This window comes from Melitaea cinxia, chromosome Z (assembly GCF_905220565.1).
Source record: "Melitaea cinxia chromosome Z, ilMelCinx1.1, whole genome shotgun sequence".
NCBI classification, from domain to species: Eukaryota; Metazoa; Arthropoda; class Insecta; order Lepidoptera; family Nymphalidae; genus Melitaea; species Melitaea cinxia.
This window is the reverse complement of record NC_059424.1, coordinates 17538515-17558004: the sequence shown is the minus strand read 5'-3', so window position 1 is coordinate 17558004 and position 19490 is coordinate 17538515. Positions and strand designations below refer to the sequence as shown.

Genomic DNA, 19490 nt, shown 5'->3' with positions numbered 1-19490 from the left:
CATAAGTACAACGTGGGCATTTTCCAACTTCAGTGATGGTTTGGTGGGGTGTTAGCTATGAAAGAGTGATTGAGCCATATTTTTGTGAAAAAGTTATCAAAACATCGGGACAAGTGTATCAAGATAGCACTCTTGAGAAGGCCTTTAAATCACAATAACACCATGTTCAAATCAAGAGTGGTCCTTTCAGTAAGACTTGGTGCCGGCTCGAAAGCTCGACTCACCATTCTATTCTTGGTTAGAAACCAACGTTCTGGACTTCATCAGAGCTAAAGACTGGCCGTCATCTAGTCTCGATCTTAATCCGCTGGATGAATGATTTATGGTCAGTTTTAGAGAGTTTGGCTTGCTCCAAAAGCCGTGATAATTTGGGTACCCTAAAACAATCCATACGATTGTCATTGAAGAATTTTACCCATGGAAAGAGTTCGTGATTCTATTGATAAATGGCCTCAACGTTTAAAGGACTTTATTGCAGCCAATGGAGACTACTTCGAATAAGCTTTATACATTTTTAATTGTTTTATATTAATATATTAAACTAACACACCGTAATAGTAATAAATGTTACGTGCAATAGAAAAATGTTTTTTTCTTTATAATAATATAATATTTAGGGCAAGAATATGTATTTAAATGTTTGTCAAAAACAATATTTTTAATTTTGTAAGTAAGACATTTTCTTTTTCAATTAAATAAAAAAAGCCCTCTCTGGAGTATTTGTAACATTGACGGAAGCTTTTTTCAAGAAATAAAAATATAAAAAAATGGTGAATTTTGACAAAATAAAACAAAGATTGTTGAGAAGGAGCTTTTTATCTAAAGATGATAACTGTAAACAAGCAAACTTTTTTTGGCTAGGATAAACATTTGGAAAAGTTCTCAAAAATGGTTTTCAAAGGATAGTAAAGAATAAAAAACTTTTGAAATGAAATGCAATAAAAACATTTATTTCGCCATAAGGTGATTCACATACCTAACGAAAGTCAAAAATAATATTATTAAAAAAAAAACACAACAATAATAAAAGAAAGTTAAGGTACCAAAATATCAATATAATTTGGGCAGATCGAAAGGGGTCGGGTTCAAAAAAGGTCGATTAGGCATTTAATACCCCATATATATGTAATACATAATACGTAATTTGAGAAAAAACGTGATCTACATTAATTTTACATTTTTTTTATGTCACTAGGTCGGCAAACAAGCGTACGGCTCACCTGATGGTAAGCGATTACCGTAGCTTATAGACGCCTGCAACACCAGAAGCATCGCAAGCGTGTTGCCGACTCAATCCCCAATCCCCCCAGGAGCTCTGGTCACCTTACTCACCAACAGGAACACAATACTGCTTGAAAACAGTATTATTTTGCTGCGATCTTCTGTAAGGTCGAGGTACTACCCCTGTCGGGCTGCTCCATATTTTGATCAGGAAATTCCTGCTGTGCCCTACCTCAGTTAACATAATAAATAAAAGGCAAATCTGTATAATACTCATGTAATTTGTTTATTTTTATGGCGAAAACATTTATACTGGTATTGAAGGAAGTGCTAATACCTTTTAAATAAGTACACAATAACAACACACATTAAATAACAATAGTCTTTACGTATTTGTAACGTAATATCATTAGATAGTTCTAGTCGATTTTACTACAGGTAATCCTTTACGCAACCTACTTATTTTAGTATTTAAAGTTTAGTTAGTTAGGTCGCTTAGACTGAATATAAAATCAACATATCAAAAATTTCGATCTAGTGAGTACATCGTTCCATAGCTTAATTGGCTAGAGTATCGACACGGTCAGTCGGAGATGCAGGTTCGATCCCCGCTGGAACGGTCGATTTATGATATGATATTAAAAAATGTTTATATACTCTTTTATTTAATATATATTATAAATATATTTATCACCCAGAATATATTTATCACCCAGACATTGAGTTTCAAACCTTTATAGCAGAAAGTGGAGTTGCAAACTGTGCCAACGCTCCAGCCATCCAAAACCAAATTGATCTCAAGATGGATTCGCACAATTTCAATTATTCATCTATATCGATTGCGATAACGCATAAATAAAGCAAAATTATAATTATTATCGTATTAAATTAAAATCATTGTAATTATGATCGTATGAATTTTTTCATTTGCCAGCCTCGAGTCTTGGTCACGATGATTGTGCGTGAACCTGTGAAGATTCTTACAATAATGTACGTGCACTTTCTACTGTCCACTGTTTCTTCTACTGCAATGTACGTATTGTTTGTAATTGTCACATAACCTGTAGCGTACAACGGTGCTGAGTGTAATTTTATTTTGCCAGAAATGCGAATGTATTTATATTACTCAGTCCGTAATTTGTATCAAAATTTAAGTTCTAAAAGTTTATAAATTATAATAACCTAATTATTTTAATTGTCTAATGTTTATACTAAATTAAATATAAATATATTATATTGCAGATATAGAATATTTGTTTAATATAAACAGTTGTGGCACGATGTGTAATATACATATATATTTTAGTATAAGATTTAGTAATGTTGTATATTGGATATTAATCCATTTTTGTTTCAGTTAACGTAGGTAAATTATTATTTTACAGTTTCTATCCAAAGTCTACCTGAAAGATATTGCTTTATGCGATACGACCGCGTTTTGTACTTTTTTTGTTTTTGATTTTTTTTTCTGGTGTACAATAAAAATATGTTATAACTATTTGTAAATAGTTTTCGAATAACTATTGGGGAATGAAAAAGTAGATGTGTATTTCGTAATAATTGATTGATTGATTGGTTTAATGGCTTTCAGTTGTGCGAGTGGACCACGGTTGATTTAGTAATAATAAAAACGTGTTAATTTTTTAAAATGTCATAAATAGTAAATTTACGTCAACTGAAAAACTCTGTTAACAAAATATTTATTTTATTTATTTATTTACACTTTTTGCACACCAACACAAAAGTAACATTTTAGGTTAGTTAATAGGTAAAGGTTAAGTTTAATTAGGTGAAAAAAAAATATAAATTATAGGTTGATTCAATAAATATTTTTTAGGTTTTCGACATAATATATAAACAAATGAAACTGTAAAGAGTTATACACTTAATATATACCATAATAACTCATCATAGCTTCTAATGGTTCGGGGTCGAAACTGTAAACTTTATCGTCAACATTGAGTTGTATAATCGCATCAACTTCTTCAGAAGTCAGTTGGAAATCAAATATATTCATATTTGATACGATGTGCCTAAAGTTTGTTGATCTTGGGATTGGAACAATACCACGGTCCACCTGAAAGAAACAAAAGCTTAGCTTCATTTGTCCTTCACTTGTGTGTAACTTGCTGGCATATTCTGTGTAATATGTCAACTAGATAGAATCAATAAGATTTCGTAAGCCAGATCTCAACCGTGAATTATAGTAAAAAATATTGGATGTCTAAGCCGAGAGAAAATAATATTAGAGGAAACGTTAACATTTTTTTATAAAATATCAACTAATTTTTTAAAATCAATTCAGGCAAATTTTGGTATTTGAACATCAACTTTTCGTTAGTGAAAGTAACCATGATTCGCTATTTATTATACTTACCAAGGAACGAAGAAAGATTTGGCTGGGTATTTTACCGTATTTTCGAGCTAATTGCCTCAAGATTGGTTCTTCGAATGTCGATAGTGGTGGATCGTACAATACAAAAGGTCTTTGCACCATGAATCCAAACGGTGCGTAAGCTAATATAGTAATGCTTCTCTTTTGACAGTAGCTTACAATATCTACATTTGAAAAAGTTGGATTGACCTAAAAACAAATAACGTAAGTAAATTAAGTGAACCGAACAAAAAGAAGTTCTTATATCAGATATAATCTAAATTTATAAAGATAATTCGCCGCAAAAGATCACTAATAACAAAATACAAAAAAAAAAAGTTTTACCTCGATTTCGTTTACAGCTGGTACTGTATCAGTTTCATTTAAAATTCTATTTATCTGATTGATGTCGAAGTTAGAGACTCCTATGGATCGCGTCAAATTTAAAGCTTTAGCATCTTCCATACCTTTCCAGATATTAACAATATCGTGATCTGGAGCGTCGAACTGAAAAAGTGTTATAGTTATAATTATCTATACAATAATACGTGAAGCAAAAACTTTGTACTCCTTTTTACGAAAATTGCGCGGATGGAGAAGTATGAGATTTCGTTTCGCACTTATAGTTTATATAGAGAAGGAGTGCAGAATGCTAATATTTCTTTAAAGTTATGCATAAAATATATTAAATTAATGAAAAAAAAAAAACAAACAGACTGCGATGTATTTGACATACACACGCATATTATACTTTTTTGTTGATTGTCAAAGTCTGTAGTCAGAATGAAAATTTTTAAAAAGGTTCTTTATTTTTTCATTACTTTTGGTTTTCTTTAATTTAAATTTTTAATTATAGTCGAATTTCGACCTTTGGGCGACCACTAGTTCAAATAAAAACTTTTCCTAACTTTTAATAATAACGTTGACATGGGTGGTAAGTGAAGAGTTTTGAAATAACTAAAATTAGATAATTAATGTGTGCACCTTCTAAGTACGTCATCTAAAGAAGAAAAGTCATTTTCTGGGCCGTGCTTATTAGTAGGGTTTAATAGGGTTTATGGAGAACAATAAATAATTATAGAAATACAAATACCACACTACAAGTGGGAATCGGACCTGCATTGATCGGCATTGCAATGTCAAAATAACATCATGATTTTTTTAGCCAATTTCAAATAAGGAAGAGGTTACTTAATTCAACCATATATATATATATATATTTGTATGTTCGGGGATAGTTTCGTCGTTTAGAAACCGATTTTGATAATTATTTTTTGTTGGAAAGTAGATATTCTAAGTGTGGCGCCATGATAGGAAACCAGGATCTGATGATTGAATCCCTAAGAAATTGAGGGATACTCTCTAAAATCCGCATTACTTTTTACGGGGTGTACTGATTTTGATGATTTTTAATTTAATCGAAAGCCGATATTTTTATGTGGTCACGTTTAAATTACATTGAGATCTGATTACAACTTTTGGAGTAATCTTTGATAATGTGTATTTACTTGACTATTTTTTCGTCTACATACGTTGTATTATTTGTCGATGTAATTGAAGTCGGTTTTTTTTTGATTGCCAGCCAACACAAATTATCTTATAGAAACAAATTGTACTTACCAAATTAAATGGCACGTGTATTAAGTATAAATCTATGTAGTCGACCTGCAGCCTTTCTAAAGATTCTCTAATTGCCGGGACTACTCCTTCTCTTGAGGTAACGTTAGGGTGCAACTATATTAAAAAAAGAAAACATATGTAAATTAACAAGATAATAATATTTTCTTTCTTAGCCTGAAAATAATAGCCCCAAAATATTTACGGTTTAGTTATTTGATCATTAGAAATTAGACATTGATATTATGTATAGTCACAATAAGTACAAAAAAAAAACGGTAATTAAAACAAAATTTCAGAAATACCTTTGTGGTGATCCACAGGTCTTCTCTTGATACTACACCACGGTTTATAGCTTCAGCTATGCCATTTCCTACTTGCACCTCATTTCTGTATATAGCGGCGGTGTCAAGTTGCCTGTACCCGGATTCAATAGCATATGTCACGGCTGGTGTCAGTACAGCATCAGCTATACTAACCTTAAAGAAAATTATTTATTTAAAAATATTTTTCATCATTCATTACATGATTAAGACTAAGCATCCTACTGCTAGGTTACAATGTCTGTGTTGGAAAAGGATCAGAGCTTAATCACGACGATGCGGGTTGGTGGATATATTCTCTACTATGATTAACAATCGTTATCATGTGTATATGATAACAACCGGGACCGACAGCTTAACGTGCTCTCGGAGGAACTATGGCGAGCACCAGGACAGACAACCAAGCCGGAAACAAATATTTGTATTTGCCAGTGTTTAGGCACCAACAAACCAAACGCATAGTGATGCGAACACCAGAAGGGTTGCTTAAAACAATATTAAAGAGTAAAATTTAACTATAAAGCAAATAGCTATTAACTAACACATTGATTTATAGATAAGCAAAAACTATTTATTTATGTAATTAAAAAATGTTTCGAAGAAAAAAGTAGGAGAAAGTTCAAAAGTTCTCTAAATATTATAAAGCTTCACTTACAGTATAATATTAATAATAATAATGTTGTCGAATTAAAAAACCACAATAATTATCATTTAAGAGCAGCAAGAGTAAGTGTTGTGATGTAATCTACCAAACTTTTTCTTTGTAACGTAAAAATAAGTCAAAAGAATTGAACGTAACTGTATGCTGCTGAAGAGTTTGTTGACAATAATTGTTACATTGCAACTTACGTACACTTATTAAAGTACTGAAGGTATACCTATATACAAAAAAAAAATTCACGCGAGCGTTAATTGTGAGAGCAATTAAGATGGATCATCATTACAGCTACCAATTTTAATTATTAAATGTAGCAATCTTAGCAATAATGTTAAAGTTGTTACTGATCTTAAGCTTTTCGATTTTTATGTAATCGAATACAGAATGCGGGATGGCACACTTTAAATTAATATGTATCTATATTAATGAGGATTGCGACAAACCGGGAGACTGTCCAGCAGTGGACTGTGAAGGCAGATATGATGATGATAATATAGAATTGATATACTTGAATTCATACACAATTATGTTAAAGAAATTTAATTTCAGACATATTTCTATAAAAATGATAAACTATACTTACTATTCCAACCGTACCCAATGACAGAATGGGCATTTGGTTCCCATCGTTTAATGTTATCGTATCTCCCGGTCCTCTGGCAGTTGACACCTGTAGTTCAAAATTAGAATTTTATTGGTATAAGTCACTATTCAATACAATAAATTAAATGCAAATAATTATAATAATTAATTATTCCGAATTATTGTAATCACAATCTGTTTAGAAAGACAATAATGTACATAAAAATTGTGCAGAGTTACAAACTTACCGCCACAAGCACTAATACTTGCAACAGAACGAAGAACATAGTGTCCGTCTTATTCACAATTTTCATGCAAACTTCTGATTTTATAGCGACGTATTTTAATATCATCATCATCATCATCATCTTCCTGCCCTTATCCCACTTATGTAGGGTCGGCACAACATGTTTTTCTCTTCCATTCCTCTCTATTATTCGTCACTTCAGTGCTTACTCCTTTCTTTCTCATATCCTCACTCACACAATCCATCCATCGCTTTTTCGGTCTGCCGATCGCTCTTCGTCCTTCGACATTCATCCCTAACATTCTTTTACCGACATAGCGGTCATCCCTCCTCATTACATGCCCATACCACGCTAACCTATTGCTCCTTATTTTCTCTGTCACAGGTGCTACTTTCAAACTTCCCCTTATATACTCATTTCTAATCCGATCTTTCCTCGTTACTCCACACATCCATCTTAGCATTCTCATCTCGGCTGCGTGCACTCTTCTTTCATCCGTCACTTTTGTTGCCCAACATTCTGATCCATACATTACGACAGGTCTTATGATCGTTTTATAGATTTTCCCCTTAAGTTTAAGGGGCATTCGTGGATCACAAGCTGTTCCAGAGACCTCTCGCCATTTCATCCATCCCGCATTTATTCTATTTTTCACGTCACGGTCTATGTTGCCGTCATTTTGTATTAATGACCCAAGGTAGCGGAAGTCGGAGCAGACTGGTAGGGATACACCATCCAAGGCAATATGGGAAAAACTGGACGAACCGCTGAAATCGCAGAACAAGTGCTCGGTTTTAGATCTACTTATCCTCAATCCCGCGCCCTCCAGTCTTTCCTGCCATTTTCCCAGTCTGCTCTGTACCTCAAGGACATTATCTCCGACAAGAACAACGTCGTCAGCAAACAGCATACACCAGGGTGCTTCCTCCTGTATGTCTGATGTTAGAACATCCATTACCAGGAGGAATAGATACGGGCTTAAAGCCGACCCCTGGTGCAAACCTACAGCCACACTGAACTTGTCAGTTACCCCGGCTTCGGACCGGACGTGGGTGCTAGCTCTATCATACATCGCCTGAACAAGTCGTACATACTTCTCTGGCACTCCTTTCCTTTTCATAGCCCACCACAGAACCTTACGGGGGACCCTATCGTATGCCTTTTCCAGATCCACGAACACCATATGCAAGTCTTTTTGTGCGAGTCGATATTTTTCGCAGAGTTGGCGGAGTGCAAATATGGCGTCCGTAGTTCCCCGGCCCGGCATAAATCCAAATTGGTTCTGTGTGACCTCACATTCTTCTCTCATTCGTCGCTCTAGTAGTCGCTTAGTCCAGAGGGTGGGGCCACTAGATATCTGTCCGATAACTGGTTGGAACCGCTACGGGTAAGCGACCCCGGACTGCTCTAGCTGCTAGTGTCACACACCCCTTCCCGTGATCCGTGGCACTGGTATCCGTAACCCCAGACCCTTCTCTCCCATAAATCCTTCTCACCTATCCTTCTTCTTAGCTCGAATTCCCAAGGAGGGTTGATGTCAGGCAGGCGGCCGGTCGTAAAATATACATGCCAAATCATTATGTGACAACATGAGTTTGGGAATTAAAGCGACGTATTTTAATAATAGATAAGAAATGTTGTGATAAAGCTTAACGGTGTCAAATATAGGTACTTTATCTTTCTTTTACTTTTAATAAATATGTAAATCGTGTGCCATATGTGATCGTAGGGCTGGTTTGTCGCACTGAAGACACTGTTGCCCATCTCCGGACTGTGTATATATGTGAGAAGGAAAGTAACCGATATATCCTATAGAGTAAGCAAATTGAAGTGGACCGGTCATCTGTGACAGAACCGATAGCCGTTGGAGCAAGCGTGTCCAGAAGTGTCGACCACGTGTTGGCAAACGCACTGTGGGATGTTCTCAGGCCAGCGAGACAGACGATCTAAATAAGATCGCTGAATGAGTATTGCAGAGAACCGGTAAGTTTGGTGCGAACTCTGGAGGGCCTATGTCGAGCAGTGGACTGCGAGAGGCTAAAACAAGAAACAATTATTTTGAGTAGTTGTCTATGATGTTATAAAGAGTAAAAAATAATTAATATTTTGTTTATTTTGTATCTTAAGCTATACTACAAACATCTAAGTAGTTGTGGTCTTAGAGAAATGTATTTAGATACCTGTGTTAGAAGGCCCCACTCTCTCTTGGAGTACCTATACGGTAGACAATTTAGGAATTAATTAAGTAGATAATAATCTGAAAATACAAAGGAATAGTCATGAGTTTGTGTGAAAGACTATTTGTGTGTTTTTGGAGTGCAAATGACATAGCCCTACGACTAAGGTGTTGAGATCGATGTTTTAGCCGCCGCGCAGAGGTGTGTACATGTGTATGTGAGTGTGAGTACGTTTTAGTATGAGTGTGAGTACGTTTGAGTATGAGTGTGGAGAGTTTGTGTAAACGTTTCTGTATTTATGAAATAATTTTAGCTAAATACGTTTCAATTCTAGGTAACAGATAATGTTTTCAAGTTCATTCTCAGTTCTAGTAAAACGTACATGATTTAGTGGCATAAAAGTCATGAATCCTGTTTATTTTGTTAATATGTGCTTATTGTGCTTAAAACTGTCTCTTAGTATAGACAGTTTTCTAAAAGATAGTTTGCTAAAAATCTGCTGTTAGTTTAAGGAGTACTGTTTAGTGAAAGATTTTTGTGAAGCTTCAGAATCACTTAAACAATATAAATTTTACTTACTGAAAGAAAGTCACGAAGTGAATACAAGTTATGGGTTTGAAATCTGGAATGTATAAAAAATAAAAATAGGTAAAAAAACTTTTTAAGTTAAACGGTTTTATGTTAAACATACATTGCAATGTTTAAGATAAATGTACTAAAAACCAAAAAATAATAAAATAGATACAGTCGTGGGAATTATAAACATATGCATAGACTAGACTAAAATAAAACCGTGGGGCACGTCAATTGTCTACAATCGTTGATTAAAATGTTTGTTTTGTAATGTTACACTATAATTAGGCAGTTGTTCAACCGACAACGATGGACGTGTGATAAGTAGGGCTAGAATGTGGAAACAAGCTAGCAAGCTCGATTATAAGCGAGTTTTAGGGTTTCATAGTGGTGAGCGAGTAGTACTTTTATAATATGTTTTGTCAATTAAAGACAAACTACGAGCAGTGAAACGATTCCTCGCCAGCCAGCAGTGTGAATGTCCAACGATAAACTAGTTGAAACATCTCTTTTATTTACATGGAGTGTATAACTATTGGAATTTCCATGAGCAAGAAAATATTAAATAATTTCCTCACCGTCTGCGGGCCAACTGCCTATTTTAACGACGAATTAAACGATTCTTCTATCGCACATTAAGTCGATAATTTGTAGACAATTGACGTGCCCCACGGTTTTATTTTAGTCTAGTCTATGCATATGTTTATAATTCCCACGACTGTATCTATTTTATTATTTTTTGGTTTTTAGTACATTTATCTTAAACATTGCAATGTATGTTTAACATAAAACCGTTTAACTTAAAAAGTTTTTTTACCTATTTTTATTTTCTAGTTTTTAGTTTTTATTTCGCATTCTGTTTAATTCATTTAGTGCTTCATTATTGCAAGGCCCATCTTAAATATTGAGGTTGTATAGTGCACTGTATTCTTCTTGTCAAGCCCTTTTATTTGATACCCATATTGGTGGGATTGATAAAAAATTGTTATCAGACATTTGGTAGCGGCGGCCAGCTTAGATTTCAATTTTGCATAGTAAATTGTATTCTACTTGTTGAGACCTTTCATTTGATACCCATGTTGATGGGATTGATAAAACCTAAGTTATCCGCCATTTTGTAGAGGCCGCCATCTTGGATTTTAATTTTATATAGTACATTGATTATCTGGTTGAGCACTTTCATTTGATACCCATATTGATGGGATCGATAAAACCTACGTTATCCGCCATTTTGTAGCGGCCGCCATCTTGTATTTCAATTTTTTATAGTATATTGTATTCTGCTTGTTGAGCCCTTTCATTTGATACCCATATTGATGGGATTGATAAAACCTACGTTATCCGCCATTTTGTAGCGGCCGCCATCTTGGATTTCAATTTTTTATAGTATATTGTATTCTGCTTGTTGAGCCCTTTCATTTGATACCCATATTGATGGGATTAATAAAACATAAATTATCCGCCATTTTGTAGCGGCGGCCACCTTGAATTTATAATGATAATGAATAAACTTAATTGTATTGTCACCAAAATCCAAAGTGTATACAAAATTTCAGATTAATCGGTTGACAGGAAGAGGGTGAAATTTGAATTACTAAATTTGACCCAAGAATAATAAAAAATAAAACAAACGGGGTGAGCTAAATAAAACCGTTTAAAAACCGTTTAATTAATAACAACTGTCGTCACAGATTTGTGTTCTCGCTCAAGTTCAAAAAATTTAGTTTTACTCAAAGTCGCTAAAGTTAATCATCAATTCAGATACATTGTTTACGGTCACATAGGTATTTCAAAATCAAGGCCTAAGCCAAAGATTTCCTGTTAAGGAACTTTTGTTGTGGTCAAGCAAACTGGATTGCAACTTTGGTACAAGAATCCGCTGTCTCGTTCAGCAATATCAAAGTGATCTGACATCCAGACAAGCAGAAAATCAGACATTTTTGACTACACGAGAGCACGGTCTCTCTAATCCTTATAACAAAAGAAATTTTTAATTAGCTACGAAAAGGGTTTTCTTTAATAGCTATGTGACAGCTTAGTGAGTCAATAAACGGAACTGTCGGACGGTTTCCTAATGTCGTCCAGTGCAGTGATAGCTACTTTAGTAAACACTGATGTTTTAGAGAACATTTAAATCGAAAAATTATTTTAAATTTAGGTATTCAGTAAGCAGCACTAACACAGCTGAATAATTTTGATCAATTTTGATAGAGAAATTCTTGAAATTTAAACTTAATATCAAGATACAGATATGTGATATTTGAAACACTTTCAGTGGCGGATTGCAGGATGTAGAGAACAAAAGATTGATAAGTTATGTAGAGAAGAAAGGTTTGGAGAGGATTTGAAAGATTGTAAAATTTGATGAAGCTCTTTGATAAGGTGGACGATTTGGGTTGTAGAGTTAGGGGAACTTGTTGATTTTAGTCCGAAGAAGAGGGGAAGATTGCTGTAACGACTTAATGACAAAACCATCACAAAAATACGTAACTTAGCTGTATGAAAAATAGATGTTGACCTCTGATGCGGACAATCGATATATAAAGTAACTTTTGAGTAAAGAGTTAGTCGCAGTCTTAATTCCTTTAATGGCAAGAATTCTAGTGGTAAAATGATTTACTGGCCATAGTACTGACAGCGTAAGCCCTTGAATTAATTTTGATAATAATGAATTGAAAATTGAAATCAAATACCGTAGGGTTTAATTTAATTGACACTGTTGAACAATAGCTATTATAGATAACGGAGATGCTATGTCACTCGGCATTAATATCTGAAAGAATTTTGATCGGGTCTGGCATAAATCTCTTTAGGTTTAGAACCATCCTACGATTTTTCCGAAGTACGGTATCTCCGGTAACAAGTTTTATTTAACGATGGCAAACAATACTTTTTATTGAAGTAATATTATGTTTGGAAACCCCATTAATGCTGGATTTTTACTATTTGTTGTATCAGAGATGATGCTGGTCATTTGGAAAAAAATGCCAAAGTGACTGCTGAAAAGCTCAAGGTACTGAACAGCGTTAGGCGATGTTTCGCATTGGGAGTTAAAATTTTAATTTTAATTAAAATTTTAAAGTGATTATTATTTTTGTAAATTCTGAATGTAGATTCTGCAGAGAAGAATCGGCAAGAAAATCCGCAGTTACTCTTTTGAAAATAATATATAAACTGTGTTTTAGTACAGAATTAGTTATATTGTGAGATGACCCACTATAATAGTATGTTTGTAATATTTTTCTCCCCATGTAGTTTATGCATACGGCTTCGAACGCGCGGACACTCGCCGCTCTGCATAGCCCCGCTGGCTCGGTGACCGGTTCCCGCCTCTGCACCTCTTCCACACATCCCCCGCGCTCGCCCTGCAGCCGTCGGAGCCCAGTGATCGGTCGTTGACACACCATGACACCAGTCAGCACTAAGCCTCTGGACGCTATACCCGCGCTTTTCATCTTGCAATTTTTGCATTGTATAATTACGTTGATATTTGTAACGATCTTAGCGAACCTTTTATAATTACACTATTGCTTTCAAATACACGCTTCAAAAATATTAGGTGTTTTTATTTATTTCAACACAGATAGGCATATCAAAATATCTTGCATGAAATACAGCGTCACTATCGTCCACACATCTTTATCAATTATGTAATCCTGCACCGAATAATATGCGTCATCTATATTTTTTTTTAAATAAAAACTTTAAATTTATGTTGAGGCAATTCCAAAATTGTTTGTGGATTTTTATTATACATGCTCATACCATAATCCAGAAAGGAGACGTTTACTTTGCGCAGTCGGAAACTCTTTACACTGCGATTATTACTATTTATTTTTTGCGATTATTACTATTAAATTTTGAGACCAAATTTATCCCTAAGAAAACTGTAGTATCACTGACAATAAGCCTCTCATTATTTATTTCAAAATTATAATTTGAATGCTTAACATTAGGCAACGAAAACACAACGCACTTGGTTTTTGTGGCGTTCAAAATCGAGTTGTACCTATAAGGTAAATTATCCGTTCTGACTCGATGTTTTGAAGTAGTGTAAAACTAGAAAAGAATTTTTATGACTGACAAAGTACACTTACAACAAAAGTATACTTATTTTTAAATTAACGTATAAAGCAAGATTTATCTGTATAGGTAAAAAGCACATTAAATTATCTTGATCAGACTGATTTATTTTTTAAAAATAAGTAGATATAAGTACCTACTTCAGTATCGCAACAAGCTTTAAATCATTTACTTATAAATTGTGCAATGACGATATTATCTTGATTGTAGATGTGTAAAATTTATAACGTACTAGCATTATGTAAAATCACATTTTTTATTTTTATACATCACGACTTTTGAGTGTGCTAAATGTAGATAATACGCTTGTCACTAAAATCAAGACCTAATAACTAAATTACCTTAATTTCTTTCGTGTTATCGAACTTTAGTATCATTCGTATTAAAAATCCTTATATATTATATTATATATATTATACCTACGTATATTTTTTGCACTTCTTAGACAAACACAAAATAACAGTTTTGTATATATTCCTCAAAAAGGGACTGACATTTCTGTAGTCCCATTGCACATACTTAAAAAATGTTCCTTAATTGCAAAATCTTACATATTGTGTAATTAACACAATACATTCTATAATTAATCAAATTAATATTTAACAATTATATTCAAGGTCAAAACTAATTACCATACATTTAAAATTTATATGAAATCATAATTATATAATTATAAATTATGTATATAAGTCTCTAACAAACGCTGCCATTGTCTTTTGTGGAAATTGGTTGAATAGTTTAGCAGTAAAAGTAGAACAAACACTATCTTTTTGATTTGTAATGTAAATTAATTATTATAAAAGGAATATTTTAATATCAGACTTATTTAATTAAACAAATTGTAATTGACTAACTCCATAGCGCAGTTTATAGTAGCCCTGCCTTCTGCTCCGCGGGTTGTGGGTTCGATTCCCACCTCAGCCTGGGTGTAATATTTGTATTTATATATGTATTATTTCCATGTATATTTATAAAAAAATATTTAGCTATATCAGCCGACTGTAATCTATAACACATGTTTTAAGTTACTTATCTTAGAAACAGACGACTGTGTGAACATTATAAGATATTTATTTATTTTATTTTACCTTAAATATGTGTATGTAGGTGTGTGTGTGTCTGTGAGTAGGTTGTGTATAGATATATTTGTGGGTGTATTGTATGTGGGTTCATTAAATTATTGTATAATTATGTCGAATATCTTACCATACCAATACAGTTATTTATATATTTATATGTTATTGTACACCACAACTATATTTTGCATAATTATTAAACATATTTTAAGACAGTTACTGGCTGTGCACTAAATAGGCGGACTTTTGGCTATTTATCCATTTCTTCCAGACAACTTCACACTATTACACATACAAAGCCAGTTATTTGACATGTAACTTATATTATCGTGTATGTGTCGATTTTTTTAAATTTACTATAATTTTCACTAGATTTATTATAATTTTTTATACGAGTATTGTTCTGACAATAAGAAACGCAATTTTTTTTTCAATTTTAGGCAGAAATAATCAAGTGAATATGATCAATAATGATTATTGAAACGTTATTTTTATAACAGTACATTATTAATATTTATCAATGAAATGCCGAAATTACTTAATTGTTATTTACACATCGCTGGCGCTAAAACGTTATAATATAGGTACTAAAATACTGTATAAAGCGTGTCACGCTTTTCAGATACATATAAGCTATCCCATTGAATTAATCTGGAAACGTGTTGAGCAAAATAAACCAATTTTTGGGTCTAGGATAGCTTAGCACGTAGCAAAAGTCACCAGACATTTAAGGATTCAAACTCCTCTAATGCTAAATTTGCGTAAGATTTAACTCATATAAGGATAGAAAATGATTTAGAAATAACTGCTTTCAAATCCTATCCCCAGTAAAGCAGCGTGGAGGTTTACGTAAAATAAAAGATTTTTCCTGTATAGTAATAATATGTATATATATTTTGGTGCCCCGTCTTCGACAAGTTTCTTTATATGAATAAAAATCGTAAAAATATCTGTTTGTTAATGTTTTGAGAAATGTATATAAAACCAATAGCACTTTCAGTATGTTAGTAAAGTTCCAATGTATATTGGAGTATCTATAACGGTCATTCACAATTCGGCGTTCTTTGCCTAATTACCGTGACGTTTTTTATTTTTCACTGATTTGACTTAAACACATTAAAATATGAAACAAATCAAAAATACGAATTCAATAATTATTTTGGCATGTAACAGTTAATTGTGGTTTTCTAGATAATGAGACTTAAAAAATTTATGGGTATGGTAATTAGAAATTTTTTATATTTAATGTAACGGTAATTAGAAAATATGCTGTGTGGTTACGGCAGTAAGAATATAGCCACTCCCTCTCTTCCCGTGAGTATCGTAAGAGGCGACTAAGGGATTACACAGTTCCACTACCACCCTGGAACTTGAAAGTGCCGACCGATGGCGGGATAATCATCCAACTACTGGTTTTGAAATATACAGGCCGAAGACGGGCAGCAGCGTCTTAGGTGCAACAAAGCCAGCCCTGCGGTCTCCAACCCGCCTGCCCAGCGTGGTGACTATGGGCAAGACAAGACAAGACACATGAGTTCACGCCACGTTTTTCTTGAAATATATTCTCTCTTGCCAGGACAAATGCGACTGATCTCATCTTGCTCTACAAAAATTTGGACGTCTTGTTTGGTTTTCTCTACAGTAGTCCCTATATTATTATTATGTAAATACTTTGGTTCTATTTCTTTATCATGACTTTGTTTTGGTTTTGGATGTGGCGTGTTTTATATTTCAGTCTTAATGCTTGCTTCCTGTATTTTTCTTTTGCTCTTCTTAGCTCTACTGTTTGGTCTCAAATATGACATTTCTTTATTTGTTTTCTATACATGCCTTCTAAATAACAATAAAAGTGAGATTTTTTTACGTATCGGTTTCTCGACAGTTATCTTTGAAGATGGTGAAGTTGGTGAAGTTGGTGTTGAGCACAAGGAAGACGCTCGTTCCGTAATATTCACACTTGTATCATTATTTTCGGTCAAATGCTCATTATTGATTAATAAAAAAATAACATACTTTCAGTAGAAGATGATGACAGAGCACTAGATGGACGCGGCGTTGATGTGGTTAAAGAAGATTTAAAATTTGGTGTCTTTTTCAAGGGAACTAATCCTTTTTAAAAGAAGTCGACTGCAGAAAAATTTGGTCTTGCTGATTATCTTCTTTTTTGATTTGGGATTTTCGGGACAATTTTGTACTCTTTTAGTGTACTTTTTAGCGCAGCGAGTATGATAAATCATTGAGATGTGGTGTGACAAAGTTTCAAGAGGATCTGTTATATTGTTATCAAGCACCTCTATATCTAAGGTCACTTCTTCCTCGATTGTTTTCAATTTTCCCTTTTCCTTTTGTCTTTTATAGTAAGCTCTGAAATTTTCTCTACTTCTTTTTTGAGTTTTCTTCCGGCTTTTGGTGACATTTCGCAGATAGGCAGTATTTTTTTATTTTTTTTACTGTACCCTTCTTTCTCCTTTTTTTTTGATTGCTAATACAAAAAGGGGCATTTTTAATTCGTTCTCGGCATTGTCGCGCGGCAAGCCTTCTATTTTCTTTAACTTCCTCTTTGGTCTTTTTAGGTTTTCCTATCCTATAAATTAAATAATTTGATGAATGGTCAGCATATAATATAGACATATTTACGGACAATAATAATAATAATCTACGAAAACCGCGGTAAACAAGTATTATTTTTTCATACAACGGTAATTATAAACATATGGTAATTAGTATACGGTAATTAGAAAACGATAAATTTTCATAAAAATGTTTAAAACCGACACAGTATACAAATTCTAGCTTATTATAACGTACGGAGGCCAAAGTACTGTCTCCATTTACATGATCAACTTGGGTCTATCTTAAAAATCTAGTATTAAAATAAGAACAACGGTAATTAGAAAAGTTTTTAACCAAGGCTACGGTAATTATATACTCACGTGCTTCATTGGCGGTATACTAACATGAGAGTCATACAACTGCTGATGGACCTCGGTACACACTAAGGAGACGCGATGCGTACGGTAGTGATGTGCCAAATACTTTTATTTAGGAATGTGCACTCAAGAACAGCAGATGTTACGGTAATTAGAAGTTTCCATTGGACATACGATTACTTCATAATAATTATTTGTAGACTGGTTCTATTGAGTTGATATTTTGTTATGCGATAGACGTTGCTTAATATCGTTTAAAACGTTGAATGGATCAAAGTAAATCTATACGCTATAAAAATTACAAGCAAGTTTTAAGATTAAGTTGGTGTGCGGACACGCCACGGTAATTAGAGAACAGAGGTTTTTTGAACATAAGTTAAATTAATTTAGTCTTAATTACTTAAAACAGAAGCCAATATTTTTTTTACAGCTAGTTACGGATGCTATCTTTAATATATAAAAAAGTGCATGATTGAATATGATGATATTACGGTTTAAACAAGCCCGGACACGAAAAATTTGCTAATCGGAGAATGGCCGATAAGCACCACGACAGCAGACCGCGATCGGTCGCGCCTTCCGGCCGGCTGGTCCGTGATCTACGTAAGATGGCCAGCGGAAGCTAGAGGATTACGGAGCGCCGAAATTATAAGCGCGACCTTGGGGGGGCCTATATCCAGTTGTATCCATCCACTGCGCTAGGCTGAAAAGACAAAATCTCCATTCTGATAAGAATCAATTTTTACAGCGAATATCATGAAGCTCCTACTATTTTCCTGTATATGAGTAAAGGACTTTGCCAGTTACAGTTAGTAAGCTAGTTTTCGTTTAGTTCATATTTCCCCCAGCTAAGCAATCTTCCTTCTCAACATATTTATACTCGTTTATATATCTTAAAAAGATGACTATAAGATTATCATTATAAAATAAGTCTTGATAATAACATAATGACAAAATAGATATTAATAATAATATAACATAATGACAAAATTATAAATAATTGTGTATGCTTACAACGAAAAAAAAAAACCGAATTCAATTACAGCGACCAGTAATACAACGTAGGTACACGAAAAAATAGTCAAGTAAATGCGATATCTCAAACAGTATTTACTTGTCGAGTCTCAATTAAATTTAAATGGTACCAAGTGACAGGCACAACTTTCGATCAAAAAAAAAAACTTTGAAATGGGTCCCAATCAAAAGTTGAAGCTGAAGCTGAAGTAACATCCATAAAAAAAATTAAGTCGGTTAAAAACCAATAAAAAGAAAATTAGTTGTCTGGTATAACGTGTTTTTAATTGACAAAATTTACAGCCCGATAAAAGCAGAATTATGGAATCACTAGATTTATTTAGCTTTACCGGTTATAGTATACTCGTCAAATAGACCCTAACACCTATTTTGTCTTATACGCTAAAATCCATTTAAAAATATTAAGCTGTATCAGTATAATAGTTACCTGTAACACAAGAATTGCTTACCTTTTTTTAGAAGTAACTACTTTTAAAAGTTTTAACTTCGATTAAAATTATATAACTATACCTTAAATTAGCTACAAAATAATACGTAATATATGAACATTAGCGATGTGTCAACACAAGTGGTTTGTGCTAAATGTTTTCAAA

General features: G+C 33.5%; 1 protein-coding gene across 1 annotated transcript; it reads right to left on the bottom strand.

Annotated features, from left to right (window-relative positions):
- Nucleotides 1-228: 228 nt before the first annotated feature.
- On the bottom strand, nucleotides 229-13228 carry LOC123668886 (aldo-keto reductase AKR2E4-like). Its single transcript, XM_045602578.1, has 8 exons — nucleotides 13040-13228; nucleotides 6777-6863; nucleotides 5518-5691; nucleotides 5216-5329; nucleotides 3941-4102; nucleotides 3599-3805; nucleotides 3118-3298; nucleotides 229-377 (listed from the first exon to the last, which is right to left on the bottom strand). Exons 1-8 carry the CDS (start codon nucleotides 13226-13228, stop codon nucleotides 229-231), a joined length of 1263 nt encoding a protein of 420 aa, XP_045458534.1.
- Between the last annotated feature and the right edge of the window lie 6262 nt (nucleotides 13229-19490).

Bases quoted from the DNA above. Each gene is read 5' to 3' on its own strand.
- LOC123668886 (XM_045602578.1), bottom strand. From the start codon at position 13,228: ATGAAAAGCGCGGGTATAGCGTCCAGAGGCTTAGTGCTGACTGGTGTC. The intron at 6,864-13,039 runs GTATGCATAAAC...TTTGAACTACAG, and splicing joins GTGTCCGCGCGTTCGAAGCC to GTGTCAACTGCCAGAGGACC. The intron at 4,103-5,215 runs GTAAGTACAATT...ACACTTTTTCAG, and splicing joins TACACGTGCCATTTAATTTG to TTCGACGCTCCAGATCACGA.